At 46.2% G+C, this 15,360-nt stretch overlaps 1 protein-coding gene across 3 annotated transcripts in view; it reads right to left on the bottom strand.

Annotated features, from left to right (window-relative positions):
- The window catches only part of LOC106612653 (rap1 GTPase-activating protein 2), a 94,314-nt gene extending 79,216 nt beyond the window's left edge, over window positions 1-15,098 (bottom strand). Inside the window, exons 1-2 of one of the 3 annotated variants that reach the window (XM_014214031.3) lie at window positions 14,977-15,098; window positions 1,751-1,786 (exon numbers count right to left, since the gene is read on the bottom strand). In XM_014214031.3, the coding sequence (XP_014069506.1) occupies window positions 1,751-1,786; window positions 14,977-15,017 (77 nt within the window). In that variant the 5' untranslated portion in view covers window positions 15,018-15,098. Of the gene's footprint in view, window positions 1-1,750; window positions 1,787-4,996; window positions 5,207-14,976 lie in introns of those variants that run through there. The other 2 variants (XM_014214029.3, XM_045724417.2) reach the window with 2 other exon arrangements.
- Between the last annotated feature and the right edge of the window lie 262 nt (window positions 15,099-15,360).

Raw genomic sequence — 15,360 nt, 5'->3', positions numbered from 1 at the left:
GTTGTAAGGCAGGTCCTCACCAGAAATCACCGGCAACAACATCGCCTATGGGCACAAACCCACCGTCGCTGGACCAGACAGGACTGGCAAAACGTGCCCTTCACTGACGAGTCGCGGTTTTGTCTCACAAGGGGTGATGGTCAGATTCGCGTTTATCGTTGAAGGAATGAGCGTTACACCGAGGCCTGTACTCTGGAGTGGGATCGATTTTGAGGTGGAGGGTCCGTCATGGTCTGGGGCGGTGTGTCACAGCATCATTGGAATGAGCTTGTTGTCATTGCAGGTAATCTCAACGCTGTGCATTACTAGGAAGACATCCTCCTCCCTCATGTGGTACCCTTCCTGCAGGCTCATCCTGACATGACCCTCCAGCATGACAATGCCACCAGCCATACTGCTCGTTCTGTGCGTGATTTCCTGCAAGACAGGAATGTCAGTGTTCTGCCATGGCCAGCGAAGAGCCTGGATCTCAATCCCATTGAGCACGTCTGGGACCTGTTGGATCGGAGGGTGAGGGCTAGGGCCATTCCCCCCAGAAATGTCCGGGAACTTGCAGGTGCCTTGGTGGGGTAATATCTCACAGCAAGAACCAGCAAATCTGGTGCAGTCCATGAGGAGGAGATGCACTGCAGTACTTAATGCAGCTGGTGGCCACACCAGATACTGACTGTTACTCTTGATTTTGACCCCCCCCCCCCCTTTGTTCAGGGACACATTACTCAATTTCTGTTAGTCACATGTCTGTGGAACTTGTTCAGTTTGTCTCAGTTGTTGAATCTTGTTATATTCATACAAATATTTACATATGTTAAGTTTGTTGAAAATATACGCAGTTGACAGTGAGAGGACGTTTCTTTTTTTTGCTGAGTTTATATATATATATATATATATACACACATTTTTTTACTCAAACCTCCTGCAGTCCGGATTGAATGGGCCACCCATGCCCTATTAGCAAGACTCCCCAAACCAGTCCTCCTCCACTCAGGTAGACACATACACACACACAGTGGCTGCCTGCTATGCTCATCATAACGGGAGAGACGGCTAGGTAAATGGGGAAGTCAGTCAGCAAGTCTGAAATCGCTTCCTAACCCTTTCCCTCAGCTCTGTTGGGTCAAGCCCTTATTCCAATATGTGGAGCCAACCATGGAGGAGGTTGGAAGGACTAAGAGAGGAGCTTCACACAGTCCTGAACTCTAATGCTGGGAAAGCATGGCTGTCACTAATCACACTTGGAGTGTGCCAGCATTTCTCCGCCAACCCCCGCATTTTTAGGCAAGCATGTGCTATTGGTGCCCAAGCTCTCTCTCTCTCTCTCTCTTCTTACATTTACATCATTTAACAGACGCTCTTATCCAGTGAGTTCATAAATGTTCATACTTTTTTCATACTGTTCCCCCGTGGGAATCAAACCCACAACCCTGGCATTGCAAGCGCCATGCTCTACCAACTAAGCCACACGGGACCTTCTTCTCTTTCTCCTCCTCTCTGCTTTTCTCGCTCTCCCCCTCCTTTTAACGCTCTCTGTGAATGCAGATGTTCTGCGACAGCCTCTGCATCACAGTTTATGAACTCCCACAGGGCAGTCAGCGAAAGGGGGAAAACAGTTGCATAAAGGGAAGGTAGAATAGATACAGTACATGACTGTGGATAGATAAATAAATAGTGTATAGATCAGTGGAGATGAAATCACAGAGGGCCACGGGGCCTTCGGCTCCTCTAAGCTCAATGTCAATGGAACACTTACCGGCCTTTCAGAGCTGCGATTGTGGACTTGTCAATCCTAGAGAGGGAGAAAGAGAGAGAAAAAAGAAAAAGAAAGAAAGAAAGAAAGAAAGAGAGAAAGAAAGAAAGAGAGAAAGAGAGAAGGAGAGAAGGAGAGACAGAGAGACAGAGAGAGGGGGTTAGGGGAGAGGGGAGAGGGGGGAGAGAGAGGGAGGTTACTGGTCATGAAACAAAATATGATGTTTTATATGTTATCAGTTAATTATGTGGCACTAACAGGCTTCCTTCCAATGTAATAGATTAAATAACTAGTGTTGTAAAAATATGCATTTTAGATGCATGGAGTTCAAACGCGAACACATTTACGGGCCAGTCAACAAGAATGAACTCTGAGCGGATTCCAATAACAGACATACATAAACCATCCACAACATTTACATCTATATTAGAAAGCTTTAAAAACAGCCATTCACCCCCTACTGCTCACACAATGACTATGGCTGGCTCTAGTTGTTGGACCTTTTAAAGAGCAGTTGTTATCGTACTCTGTTCACTTCAGTCCCAGACTCCGCTGATTAAAATAGAAATCGACAAAGAAAATAGGAGTTTCAAAATGTTCTATAAGGAAACACCGAAAAAACAAACGATTGACAGATTTTAATGATGGTTAACGATTTAAAACCACTGCCTGTTACTTTGATCATTCTAAAGGCTGAAAATCACTTTGGTTTTACATTGTAAAAACAAATAAGATAAAACATATATATTTGGTAGTGATGTTGGTGGGCATTGTGTTTTGTCTGTGTGTGGTGAACCCTGCATAATGCCATCATAGACATGAGTGGACACCTCTCACAACCATGAATGACCTTCATGACAACTGACCTGAAACTGTCAAGACTCCTAGTACAGTACACCTATGCTCCCTAACTACAAGCCCTATGTCACTTAGCCTAGTAGTATCTATGCATCCCAAATGGTACCATATTCCCTACATAGTGCACTCTGTAGGTAATCGGATGCCATTTGATGTCTATTCCAGCTTCCTTGTCATCTCAGACATGAACAAATATGAGTTGAATGTTGTCCAGTGCTTTGAATATCATCACAATCTTTCTGGATGCTTCTATGAATGGCCTCTGTGATAATCATCATCACTGGTCAACAATAACCATAAACCCCCAGTAAGAGGCATCACAGTGTGGTCATTCTATTCTATATTCACTGGCTGTGTACCATGAGGCTGAGGGACAATGATGCAGGCTTTATTGGGCTGTATCTCTGGATGTATAGTGAGGGGAAGTGGCCCTGCCCTGAACACAAAGCTAATACATACACCAACTCAAGAACATTGTCTGATAAGAAGCCTGCACACACCCTGTGACTACATCTCTCCATATGGTGTGTGTGTGTGCGTGTGCGTGTGTGCGTGTGTGCGTGTGTGTGTGTGTGTGTGTGAGTGTGTGTGTGGGCATGTGCCTTACTATAAATACACAGAGATGCAGTGGAAAGGAGGTACTCCTCCATCAAAAACAACATTGTGTCTCAGCACCACAGATGGCATGGATGATTAATGCCTATGATATTTGCCTCTCCTCCACTAACTCTCCTTATGCTACCTCTTCTTCTCCTCCCTCATTACTTTCTCACCATCCTTCACCATCTGATGGTACTGACACCTCCCTCCCTCCCTCCCTCAATCTCTCTCGAATGTCCAGCCTGATCTTCAGAAATGACACCACAACAGCAGACTGGCATAGACCTGGCAGGCCACAGATTCCTGTGTTCCCAGCTCTAGAGCAACAGTAGAAAGCTGTAGCTTAGCAAAAATCCGAACAGCCATTACTTGAGAGTGGATGCAGTAATTCATTTCAGCACCTTTCAACCTCTGCTGGGTTTACTGTAGTCAACACCGTGCCTGCTTAGCAGCAGCCAGCCAGTTTCAGCGTGAGGAAGTGGTTTGAGTGTATTAAATGATTGACTACATGGTGGGTTGACAGCATCAATGCAGTAAACATTGAGGTGAGCTGAGAGAGGGCAGTTCACCAGCTGTCTTTCTACACTGTCTCATGGTCTCTTTACAGCGGTGTTTCCCAACCCTGGTCCTCCGGCTCACCCAACAGAACACATTTCCTTTGTAGCCCTGGATAAGCACCTCATTCAACTCATTGGGAGCTTGATGATTAGTTGAATCAGGTGTGCTTATCCAGAGGTACAATAAAAATGTGTACTGTTGGGTGAACCGGAGTACCGGTGTTGGGAAGAAACACTGCTTCACAGCAACAGTAACACACAAAATGCATGCGTGTGTGTGCGTGCGTGCGAGTTCGTGTGTACCTGAAGTGAAGTGTGTGAAGGCGTGAAGCCAAGCTCCATTCACCACACGTTGTCAGCGTTTCTCTCTTCTGAGGCGATTGCCTTTTCAGTTCTCACAGAGAAATATCCAGAGGAAAAACTAACTCTCACACATGAAAATCTCATATAGGCCTTGCAAACTGAGATCATACATATATTCATGAGCTGACACAACTAGTGTAAGAGATTCACTTAAAAGTGGCAATCTGGTATTTACTTTTAAATGAATATTACTTAGAAATGCCTCATGAGCTTAGTTCAACTGTCTTCCCAAAAATATGAGTTTGTTTTACACAAACAATATAATTATAAACCAAAACTGTTTAGCTTAAAAACATGTGATCATTTGGATCTGGCGGATGGTCCCATTCCCCAGCTGTTTACCAAAAAAGAGTGGCAGGGTGTCTGCTTTGTAGTTGTTTGAATTCCAGATGTCCCCTTTAGTAACCATGGAGGTGGAGGAGTCAAAGTCCCTGTCTGGACTGAACACACAAACGTATCTTTCAGCCATTCCTAATAGTAATTCTAAATACACAGAGGTGTCATTAGACAAAAAGCTATCACATTTTCTGCATTCCAGACGTAAATATCGAGAGAGAGAAAACGCCACTAGAGAAACACAAACAGAGTTCTACAGATGAGAGTCGAATAACACAAAGCAACTCATTGACAACCGTCTGTGACCATTCCCCCTGGTAGAGACAGCACAGAGACAGAACAGCAGCCAGTCAAACTGCTGCAGAAGTGTTGCACACACACACACACAAAGTGGAACAGACAAAGCCCTCCACCCATCCTTCCTTTCAAAACACATTCAGCTCTAGTATGAACAACGGCAGCCTGCTGAATTCACACACACACGTTCATACACACACCGCCAGCCAACAGCCCTACGAGAGTTAAGGTAACGTACCAGCCGAATCCTCCAAAGGATACACTCCTCTTCCTTCTCAGCATTCTGACAGGGGCACTGGGATTGTCACTCTCACTGTCTTTTGTCTCACTCCTCTCTCTCTCGGTCTTTGAAGAAGTGTAGGCAGTCCTGCGCTGTTCCCTCCTCCCTCACCTGTCCTGCCGCTGCACACAGTTTGGCACTTCAGCTTCTCAGCACACAACTCAGCTCCACACAGAGGGGAGGAGAGAGGCTGGGAGGGGCCAGCCGAAGGGTAAGACTCTCTCTCTCTCTCTCTCTCTCTCTCTCTCTCTCTCTCTCTCTCTCTCTCTCTCATTCCCTCCTCTCGGAGCCACCCAACCTGCCCACAAGAAGGAAGGAAGTGTTGCCACAGCCGGTGTCACTTCCTCTGTTATGGACTTACCAGAGCTGTCTTCAGGGAACTACATTATGTATTTCTATCAATGTGGTCCTTGCCAATACAGTCACATACAACGATACACCGTGAATAGGTAGCGTACAGTACATGTACCATACATTCAAATGTACTGTTTATTCATTGCTTTAGACCTATCTGAATAATGGATGTACTTGTCGATTTCGCATTTTGAAAGGAAGCCACTCCTGCCAGGAAAAAGCCTCATGTGCTGTTATACAGTACCTTCTGAACGTATTCAGACCCTAAAGGACTCTCAAAACATGAGAAACAAGATTCTCTGGTCTGATGAAGCCAAGGTAGAACTCTTTGGCCTGAATACCAAGCGTCACGTCTGGAGGAAACCTGGCACCATCCCTACGGTGAAGCATGGTGGTGGCAGCATCATGCTGTGCGGATGTTTTTCAGCGGCAGGGGCTGGGAGACTAGTCAGGATCGAGGGAAAGATGAACGGAGCAAAGTACAGAGAGATCCTTGATGAAAACCTGCTCTAGAGCGCTAAGGACCTCAGACTGGGGTGAAGGTTCAACTTCCAACAGGACAACAGCGCTAAGCACACAGCCAAGACAATGCAGGAGTGGCTTCGGGACAAGTCTCTGAATGTCCTTGAGTGGCCCAGCCAGAGCCTGGACTTAAACCCGATCGAACATCTCTGGAGAGACCTGAAAATAGCTGTGAGCGACGCTCCCCATCCAACCTGACAGAGCTTGAGAGGATCTGAAGCGAAGAATGGGAAAAACTCCGCAAATACAGGTGTGCCCAGCTTGTAGCGTCATATCCAAGAAGACTCGGGGCTGTAATTTCTGCCAAAGGTGCTGAGTACAGGGTCTGAATACTTATGTAAATGTTAATTATAAATGAGCAAACATTTATAAAATCCTGTTTTTGCTTTTTCATTATGGGGTATTGTGTGTAGATTGATGAGGGGAAAAAACGATGTAATACATTTTAGAATAAGGCTGTAACGTAACAAAATGTGGAAAAATCAAGGGGTCTGAATACTTTCCGAATGCACTGTATATATATATATATATATATATATGTATATATAAAACCATCTACATACAGTACATACTGTAGGAGCTGCAAAGTTGCCGCTCTGAATGAACCAGGACCCGTGAGACAGCCAGGATGCGTAAAAAATGGCACCCTACTCTCTATATATTGCACTACTGTATATAGGGAATAGGTTGCCATTTGGAACACAGCTCCAATGTGACTGTGAACAAAAGGAGGGTCCTTCCTGCTCCAGCTCTGCCACATTCTTAGGACTAAAATAAACAACTATGATTATTACTTGTTTTCTTTGTGTTGAAATAAAGTTTTTTTCCAATATTCAACACAAGAAACACTGCAGCCAGTAGCCTTATCCACACTGTCTAGTATCTGGTATCACTGTAAACCCAAAGTAATTTTTTGTTTAACTCAAAGTCAATGAAAAATCTTTATTACTTTAAATATGTATGTGGTACTGACTCAAAACTAAATGAGAAGTTTTTAAAAATGTTAGGATGCAAATTAACTTTTTAAATTGGTACAACTTTGTCACAGCAAGTTCAAACAACTTGATTTGAAAGTTTAAACTGTTTAAACACAAAACATGTTTTATTGTCTATTGAGCATGAACCTATTAAGTATTTCTAACTATTTCTAACCCCTTAGGAGGCTGAAAAGATTTGGCATGGGCCCTCAGCTCCTCATAAAGTTCTACAGCTGCACCATTGAGAGCATCTTGACTGGCTGCTTCACCGCTTGGTATGGCAACTGCTCGGCATCCAACCACAAGGCCCTAAAGGGGTAGTGCGTACAGCCCAGTACATCACTGGGGCTGAGCTCCCTGCCATCCAGGACCTCTATACCAGGCGGTGTCAGAGGAAGATCAATTAAATGAGATGAGCATCACTTGAACTCCAATCTGCAGCGCTCCCAGTGAAACAGGACTCTGTCTGTCTGTCTTTCTGTGTTTTAGATGAGCCGGATTGGGTGCCCGGTGCCTATTCCCATTATGACATGAATCACCATCTCCATCATGAAACAGCTCTCATTGAAACCCAATACAATGCTCAAGTAGATTGTTATTGTCTAGTGGATGGCCATGAGCTGTGTCAAACATAAACAAGGCAGATAAACTCATCAAATGTGTTGTGTGTCAGTTGTACAACCCGAGGCCCACTTTCCATCCGTAATGTCATTTCCGCTTGAGCCGACATATTATGCAGTGTTTACCATGAATGCCATCTCCGCAGCTGAGGGAACGTTGCTTAAGGAGCATTATCGGTTGTACAGTATAACACACCTTGCATTGAATCCCACCCCAGTAAACCTTCACATGCAGGAGACCAGGCAAGCTCTGACCTGATGACACATACTAGTGTGTACACTTCAACACAGGCACAATGTATGGCAATACTGGCAGGAAGCAGCTCCTTATCACAAGCTACTTTTACAGTACAGCAGCCCCACACACTTCAGCATATTTACAGAAGAATGGCCTTTTCTGTTCCTTGACACACATGCTTCAGATATATGATCAGAAACACCCTGGAGGTTACAGTGTAACCAGCAACACCATCAGCCCGTTCACCAAACTGACCCAATGTTTTATCCCAAATGTACGTTTTCTAACTGTAGATTTTGTGCTCAATGTGGCCTTCTGTCCCAATGGAAATGAAGAAGTATTTGGTGCTTTCTTTTTCCTAGGTAGAAATACCTTCTTTGATGTGAAAGAACGGGACTCAGCCAGTGTCATTCAGTTCCTCTTGTCCTAACTGGCATCCTATTCCCTTTATTGTGCTGGTCAGAATTAGTGGACTATGAAGAGAACAGGGTGCCATTTGGAACTGTCACGTCTATGCCCCTTCCCCCTCTATACTAACCACCAGTCCTGGCAACCCTTCATTAGGCACACCTGGACTTCATCACGTCCCTGGTTACTTCCCCTTTATTTAGCTGTCTGTTGTCATGAATCCTTCGGTGCTATTGCTTTGTAGAGTTCAGTACGCGGCTTATGTTTGTTCTTTTGTATCTGTTCAGTATTAAAACTCACCTTCTGCACCCGCTTTCTGAGTCCCGGCGTGTACTTTACAGGAACACACACAGTATAAAGCGAGTACGTTACACCACGTCCATGTAATCATCCCACAGAGGGTACAAAGTGCCAGAAGTACGTTGAAGTCCTGAATCAGTTAGTTGCAGTAATGGATTAACATTCGAGTTTCTAATATCTCCCCAGTGGTGTGTGTCCTCGCACATTACCCAAGAATATAAAGACATGTGACACGTGGTCAAATAGAATCGTATTTCTATGCACATGGCAGCACGTGCAAGACATGGCAGCATTGTTCAAGGCAATATGAAAGTGCTTTTCCCACTCCATTCTTGTGTCTCATTATGTGGGCCAGGAGTTTTTCCTGAGCACATGACCTGACCAGAAACAACATCACAAATAAGCTTCACAATGCCAAATAGCCAACGTCAGAATTCCCTGACACCCGACGTTGTAATGTCAACACCACCAGACACAACCTGAGGCCTGCCTGCTCTGTAGGAGTGAGTGACAGTGACAATGCTCAGTACCGATGTTTCGGACTTTCTATTGTCATGGTGTCTTTTTGTCTAGCTTAGGTAAGCAGCTTTATCAAGGCTCTTTCTATCAGTCTCTCAACCAGAGTTTTACCCCACCTCCTGCCACGAGAGATTTAAGAGTCAAGGGGGGGGTAGGAGAGGGAGGCTGAGGGAGAGAGAGAAACAGAGAGAAAACCAATAGATAGAGAGAGAGAGAGAGAGACAGAAGAAGAGAATTGGGCAAGGGCCAGGCACTCAAAGTGAATCCTAAAGTAGAAAGGAAGTGGGGGAAGGGAGGAAGGGAGGAAGAGAGGGAGAGGGGGGGGGGGGGAGATTAGACTTTAAATCAGGCAGATACAGTATGTTACATGAGAGAGCAGTGAAACCCTCATTGACACACATGGCCCAAACCGTTAAATACACAGTTGGACTTTAATGAAACCAACTTTAACATGTTCATAATGACGTTGCACCTGAATATATACTGGAGGCAGTATGTATGGTTATGCCAATAAGCTTGGAGCTAAATGGACTGCGGTCTTGCAGTGCTGAATAGGGTGTTGTGTTGATGTCTGGCGGATTGATGGTCTTGCCTTTTCTCTCGCTCACTCCCTCCCTTCGCTCTTGTTTCTCTCTCTCACACACAGACACACACCCTCCCTCCCTCTTTATCTCTGTTATCCTCCTCCCTCTCCGCTCTCTCTCTCACACACACACTCCTCTTTCACACACTCCTCTCTCACACACACACTCCCTCCCCCAATACTGGACCACCCCCCATACTGGTCCCCCCCAATACTGGACCCCCAATACCGGACCCTCAATACTGGACCCCCCATACTGGACCCCCATCCCACCTCTCTTCTTTCCTGCCACCTCATCCCCCTTTTCACCATCCTCACCCTTTCATTCTCATCGCTCTTTTTCCTTTATTTCATGCTAATCTACATCTCTTTATCTTATATCGCCCTCCATCCCTTCCAACCCAATACTGAACCCTTACAAAAAAGGGTTCGTAAAGACTTCTTTGTGGAGGGTATATGGTCTTACATGGAACCTTTTTGGTTCAAGGTAGCACCTATTTTTCCTAAGAATGTTGTCTGACAACTCTCCTCTTTTCTCCCTCACGCCGACCTTACTTCCCATTTCACCCTTACTCTTTCCACTCCCCTTTTCCCTCCGTTCATGTGTTGATCCTCTCGTGACCCGTGTTGATCCTCTCGTTACCCGTGTTGATCCTCTCGTGACCCGTGTTGATCCCCTCGTTACCCGTGTTGATCCCCTCGTGACCCGTGTTGATCCCCTCGTTACCCGTGTTGATCCTCTCGTTACCCGTGTTGATCCCCTCGTTACCCGTGTTGATCCTCTCGTTACCCGTGTTGATCCCCTCGTTACCCGTGTTGATCCCCTCGTGACCCGTGTTGATCCCCTCGTTACCCGTGTTGATCCTCTCGTTACCCGTGTTGATCCCCTCGTGACCCGTGTTGATCCTCTCGTTACCCGTGTTGATCCCCTCGTTACCCGTGTTGATCCTCTCGTTACCCGTGTTGATCCTCTCGTTACCCGTGTTGATCCTCTCGTTACCCGTGTTGATCCCCTCGTGACCCGTGTTGATCCTCTCGTTACCCGTATGCGCATAGAGCCCAGTGATTTTCTCCGCTGATCTTTAATAAGGCCCAACCATACGCCCACACAAACTGCCTCTGTACCAACCACACACCACCACCACATCACTTTCTACTGAGCCTTCTGCCATGCTCATCTGGAATTCAGTCTTCCTGACAGAACGCACTGATGAGAGGAGAAAAAAACCTACCTTTAATCCATTCAATAAGCAGTTTTGCTGTTTTTCGTCATTATAGCATGCTGGGTGGGAACGCAGTGCCCCCCCCCCCCCCCCCCCCCAAACACACACACAGCACGCACACACTATGTGCTGGATAGCCACATATTATGTGAATGATGAACTTGAGATTTGGAGAGACAACTGCCCTGTGACTCATCTGACAGCTTATCAAAATTTGCGCTTATCCCCCAGGAGTGAAAGTGAGGGAGCAAGAGAGGGGGGGGTGAGCAGGGGATGGAATGTGAAGGAGGGAGAAGAGAAGAAAATACGGAGCCATTCAGGGTGAAACTATGATAAAGGACAGGGAGAGGTGAAAGGAGAGAGATACAGCGAAAGAGAGACAGAGCGACAGAGGGAGAGTCAGAGAGAGACTTGAACGAGGGAAAAAGGAAATGAGAGATGCTGAGATTGAATGGAGGCCAATCAATTAGGGGAGGGAATGACAAGCAGGGCGGTGAGGTGGAAAATGGAGCTAGCAGATGAAGAGGGGTTAGAGAGAGAGGAAGTGAGAGAGAGGGAGAGAGAGAGAATGATGAGAGAGAGAAAGAGATGAGGATGACAGATGGAATTAATGAAAAGAAGAGAGGATCACACATAGAAGAGAACGAGTGCACTCCAAATTGACCTTTAGACATCCAGGTACAGTGCATTGGGAAAGTATTCAGACCTCTTCACTTTTTCCACATTTCGTAACGTTACAGCCTTATTCTAAAATTGATTCAATCAAATAAAATCCTCATCAATCTACACACAATAACCCATAATGACAAAGTGAAAACAGGTTTTTAGAAATGTTTGCAAATGTATAAAAAAAAAACTTTGTTATGACAATCGAAATTGTGCTCAGGTGCATCCTGTTTCCATTGATTTTTGTTGAGATGTTTTAACAACTTGGAGTCCACCTGTGGTAAATTCAATTGATTGGACATGATTTGGAAAGGCACACACCTGTCTATATAAGGGCCCACATTTGACAGTGCATGTCAGCGCAAAAACCAAGCCAAGAGGTCCAAGGAATTGTCCGTAGAGCTCCGAGACAGGATTGTGTCGAGGCACAGATCTGGGGAAGGGTTCCAAAAAATGTCTGCACCATTGAAGGTCCCCAAGAACACAATGGCCTCCATCATTCTTAAATTATAGAAGTTTGGAAGGACCAAGGCTCTTCCTAGAGCTGGCCGCCCGGCCAAACTATGCAATCTGGGGAGAAGGGCCATGTCAGGGTGGTGACCAAGAACCTGATTGTCACTCTGACAGAGCTCCAGAGTTCCTCTGTATAGATGGGAGAACCTTCCAGAATGACAACTATCTCTCAGCACTCCACCAATCAGGCCTTCATGGTAGAGTGGCCAGATGGAAGCCACTCCTCAGTAAAAGGCGCATGACAGCCCGCTTGGAGTTTGCCAAAAGGCAACTAAAGGACTCTCAGAACATGAGAAACAAGATTCTCAAGTCTGATGAAACCAAGATTGAACTCTTTGGCCTGAATGCCAAGCGTCACATCTAGAGGAAACCTAGCACCATCCCTACAGTGAAGCATGGTGGTGGCAGGATCATGATGTAGGGATGTATTTCAGCGGCAGGGACTGGGAGACTAGGATTGACGGAAAGATGAACGGAGTAAAGTACAGAGAGATCCTTGATGAAAACCTGCTCCAGAGTGCTAAGGACCTCAGACTGGGGTGAAGGTTCACCTTCCAACAGGACAACGACTCTAAGCACACAGCCAAGATAATGCAGTAGTGGCTTCGGGACAAGTCTCTGAATGTCCTTGAGTGGCCCAACCAGAGCCCGGACTTGAACCCGATCGAACATCTATGGAGAAACCTGAAAATATCTGTGCAGCAACGCTCCCCATCCAACCTGACAGAGCTTGAGAGGATCTGCAGAGAAGAATGGGAGAAACTCCCCAAATACAGGTGTGCCAAGCTTGTAGCGTCATACCCAAGAAGACTCAAGGCTATCTCCGCCAAAGGTGCTTCAACAAAGTACTGAGTAAAGGGTCTGAATACTTATGTAAATGTGTTTTTTATTTTTTTATTTGCTCTGTCATTATGGAGTATTGTGTGTATTTTTTAATATTATCAATTTCTGATTAAGGCTGTTACATAACAAAATGTGGGAAACGTAAAGGGGTCTGAATACTTTCCAAATGCACTGCACAAATGAAAGGGGGAGAGGGGCTTTATATATAGCCTTGTCCCAGATCTGTTTGTGCTACCTTGTCAACTGAAAGACCATAGGAGTTGGCAAGGCAGCACAAACAGACCTGGGACCAGGCTAGGCTGTACAGGCCTACATCAAGTATCAACGTCTCATCTGCTGTCATTTATAGAAACATGATGCCTGCTTAGAAACAGCCAACACTTTACCAAACATCTAAATTCATCTGTGGAGCGTAGTCCTTATCTATGCCAGTGGAGGCTGGTGGGATGAGCAATCGGAGGACAATCTCATTGTAATGGCTGGAATGGAATAAATGGAATGATATCAAACACATCAAAAACATATGGATAACACGTTAGACTCCTTTCCATGTATTCCATTACAATGAGCCTGTCCTCCTATAGCTCCTTCCACCAGCCTCCACTGATCTACGTATCACCTCCCATAGCTGGAGCCTGGCTGGCGGGCTGGCAGAGATCTGACAGGCAGCAGTACACCTGAGAAGATCCCATTTTTGGTCTATTTCCAGCTGTCACCAAGAGGGTGGCGAGAAGGAAACCAAGACGTTGCAGAACATTACAATGGGAGATTTGCATCGACAGTATCACACACACAGTGACCCACACACACACACACACACACACAGACATGCAGAGTGATACACACACGCACAGAGACACACACACACGCACAGTGACAGACACACACGCACAGTGACAGACACACACGCACAGTGACAGACACATACGCACAGTGACACACAAACATACATACAGTGACACACGCGCACGCACAGTGACACACGCAGTGACACACACACACACGCACAGTGACACACACGCACAGTGACACACACACGCACAGTGACACACACACGCACGTGACACACACGCACAGTGACACACACGCACAGTGACACACACGCAGAGTGACACACACACACGCACAGTGACACACACACACACAGTGACACACACATGCACAGTGACACACACACACGCACATGACACACACGCAGAGTGACACACACACACGCACAGTGACACACACGCACAGTGACACACACACGCACAGTGACACACACACACACGCATGTGACACACACGCACGTGACACACACGCACAGTGACACACACGCACAGTGACACACACGCACACACGTGACACACACACACACACGCACAGTGACACACACACACACACAGTGACACACACACGCACAGTGACACACACACACGCATGTGACACACACGCACGTGACACACACGCACAGTGACACACACGCACAGTGACACACACACACGCAGTGACACACACACACGCACAGTGACACACATGCACGCACAGTGACACACATGCACGTGACACACTCACACACGTTCTCTCTTTAGATGAATGACTGGGTGTATATATTAGACAGAGGACGCTCAATCTGCACTTGATGTACCGGAACGTGGCTAATGCTGTTCATTTCCATTTCCAGAGATGAATCTGTGTGAACTGAACCATCAATCAGGCACTTTATTTATATGGGCTGGCTTTCAAAAGCTAAGAACACTTTATTCCCTCTGTGTCAATGGAAGCTTTTGAGGGAGTGTGCTCATCAAGACACACACACAATCGTGTGCATGGAATCACACGCACAATCATACACACAGATGAACATACACACACATCTGCATAATGTTAACACCCGCAAAATGCCTTCACACACAGAAGTAAATACTTCTGCACAACCAGCGCCTTTGATATGACTGGCAGCTAAGCGGACCCAAGTTCTCTCTCTCTCTCTCTCTCTCTCTCTCTCAGCAGCTGGCGGTGCTCTCACACTGACGAACACACAGCAACAGTTTAACACGGTCTCTCATACGCACTCATGCCACCTACCACTGTCTTCTTGTCACAGCAGTCAGAGAAAACAAAACAGGAATATAGTGTACATGACACGACTTCTATACTACTGTCCTCCTCAAGGTTCATGTGAAAGCTTACCTTGACTCGCCCACGGATCCCTTGCATGCTGTAGAGAACATGTCTTAGCCAGTGGCTGGTCCAACATCAGCGGATAGAATGGCAGAGCATGAGAGGACAGGGGAGATTGACTGAGTGCGTGAGTGAGAGAGAGAGAGTGAGAGAGAGAGAGAGAGAGAGAGAGAGAGAGAGAGAGAGAGAGAGAGAGTGTGAGAGAGAGAGAGAAGAGCGAGAGAGTGAGGGAGAGAGAGAAGAGCGAGAGAGTGAGGGAGAGAGAGAGAGCGCGAGAAAGAGAGAGAGAGACACACAAGAGGAGAGTGTGTGTCAGAATGCAGGATGCGTGGGAAGATGTTGTTGCCATGGTGAGGGATACGCCTAAGCTCTTCCCTGGTTGGGTGATGACCT

The sequence above is a fragment of the Salmo salar genome, chromosome 09 (assembly GCF_965601325.2).
Source record: "Salmo salar chromosome 09, fSalSal1, whole genome shotgun sequence".
In the NCBI taxonomy this organism is placed as follows: Eukaryota; Metazoa; Chordata; class Actinopteri; order Salmoniformes; family Salmonidae; genus Salmo; species Salmo salar.
Note: the sequence above shows the minus strand (reverse complement) of the source record. Positions and strands in the feature narration are given on the sequence as shown.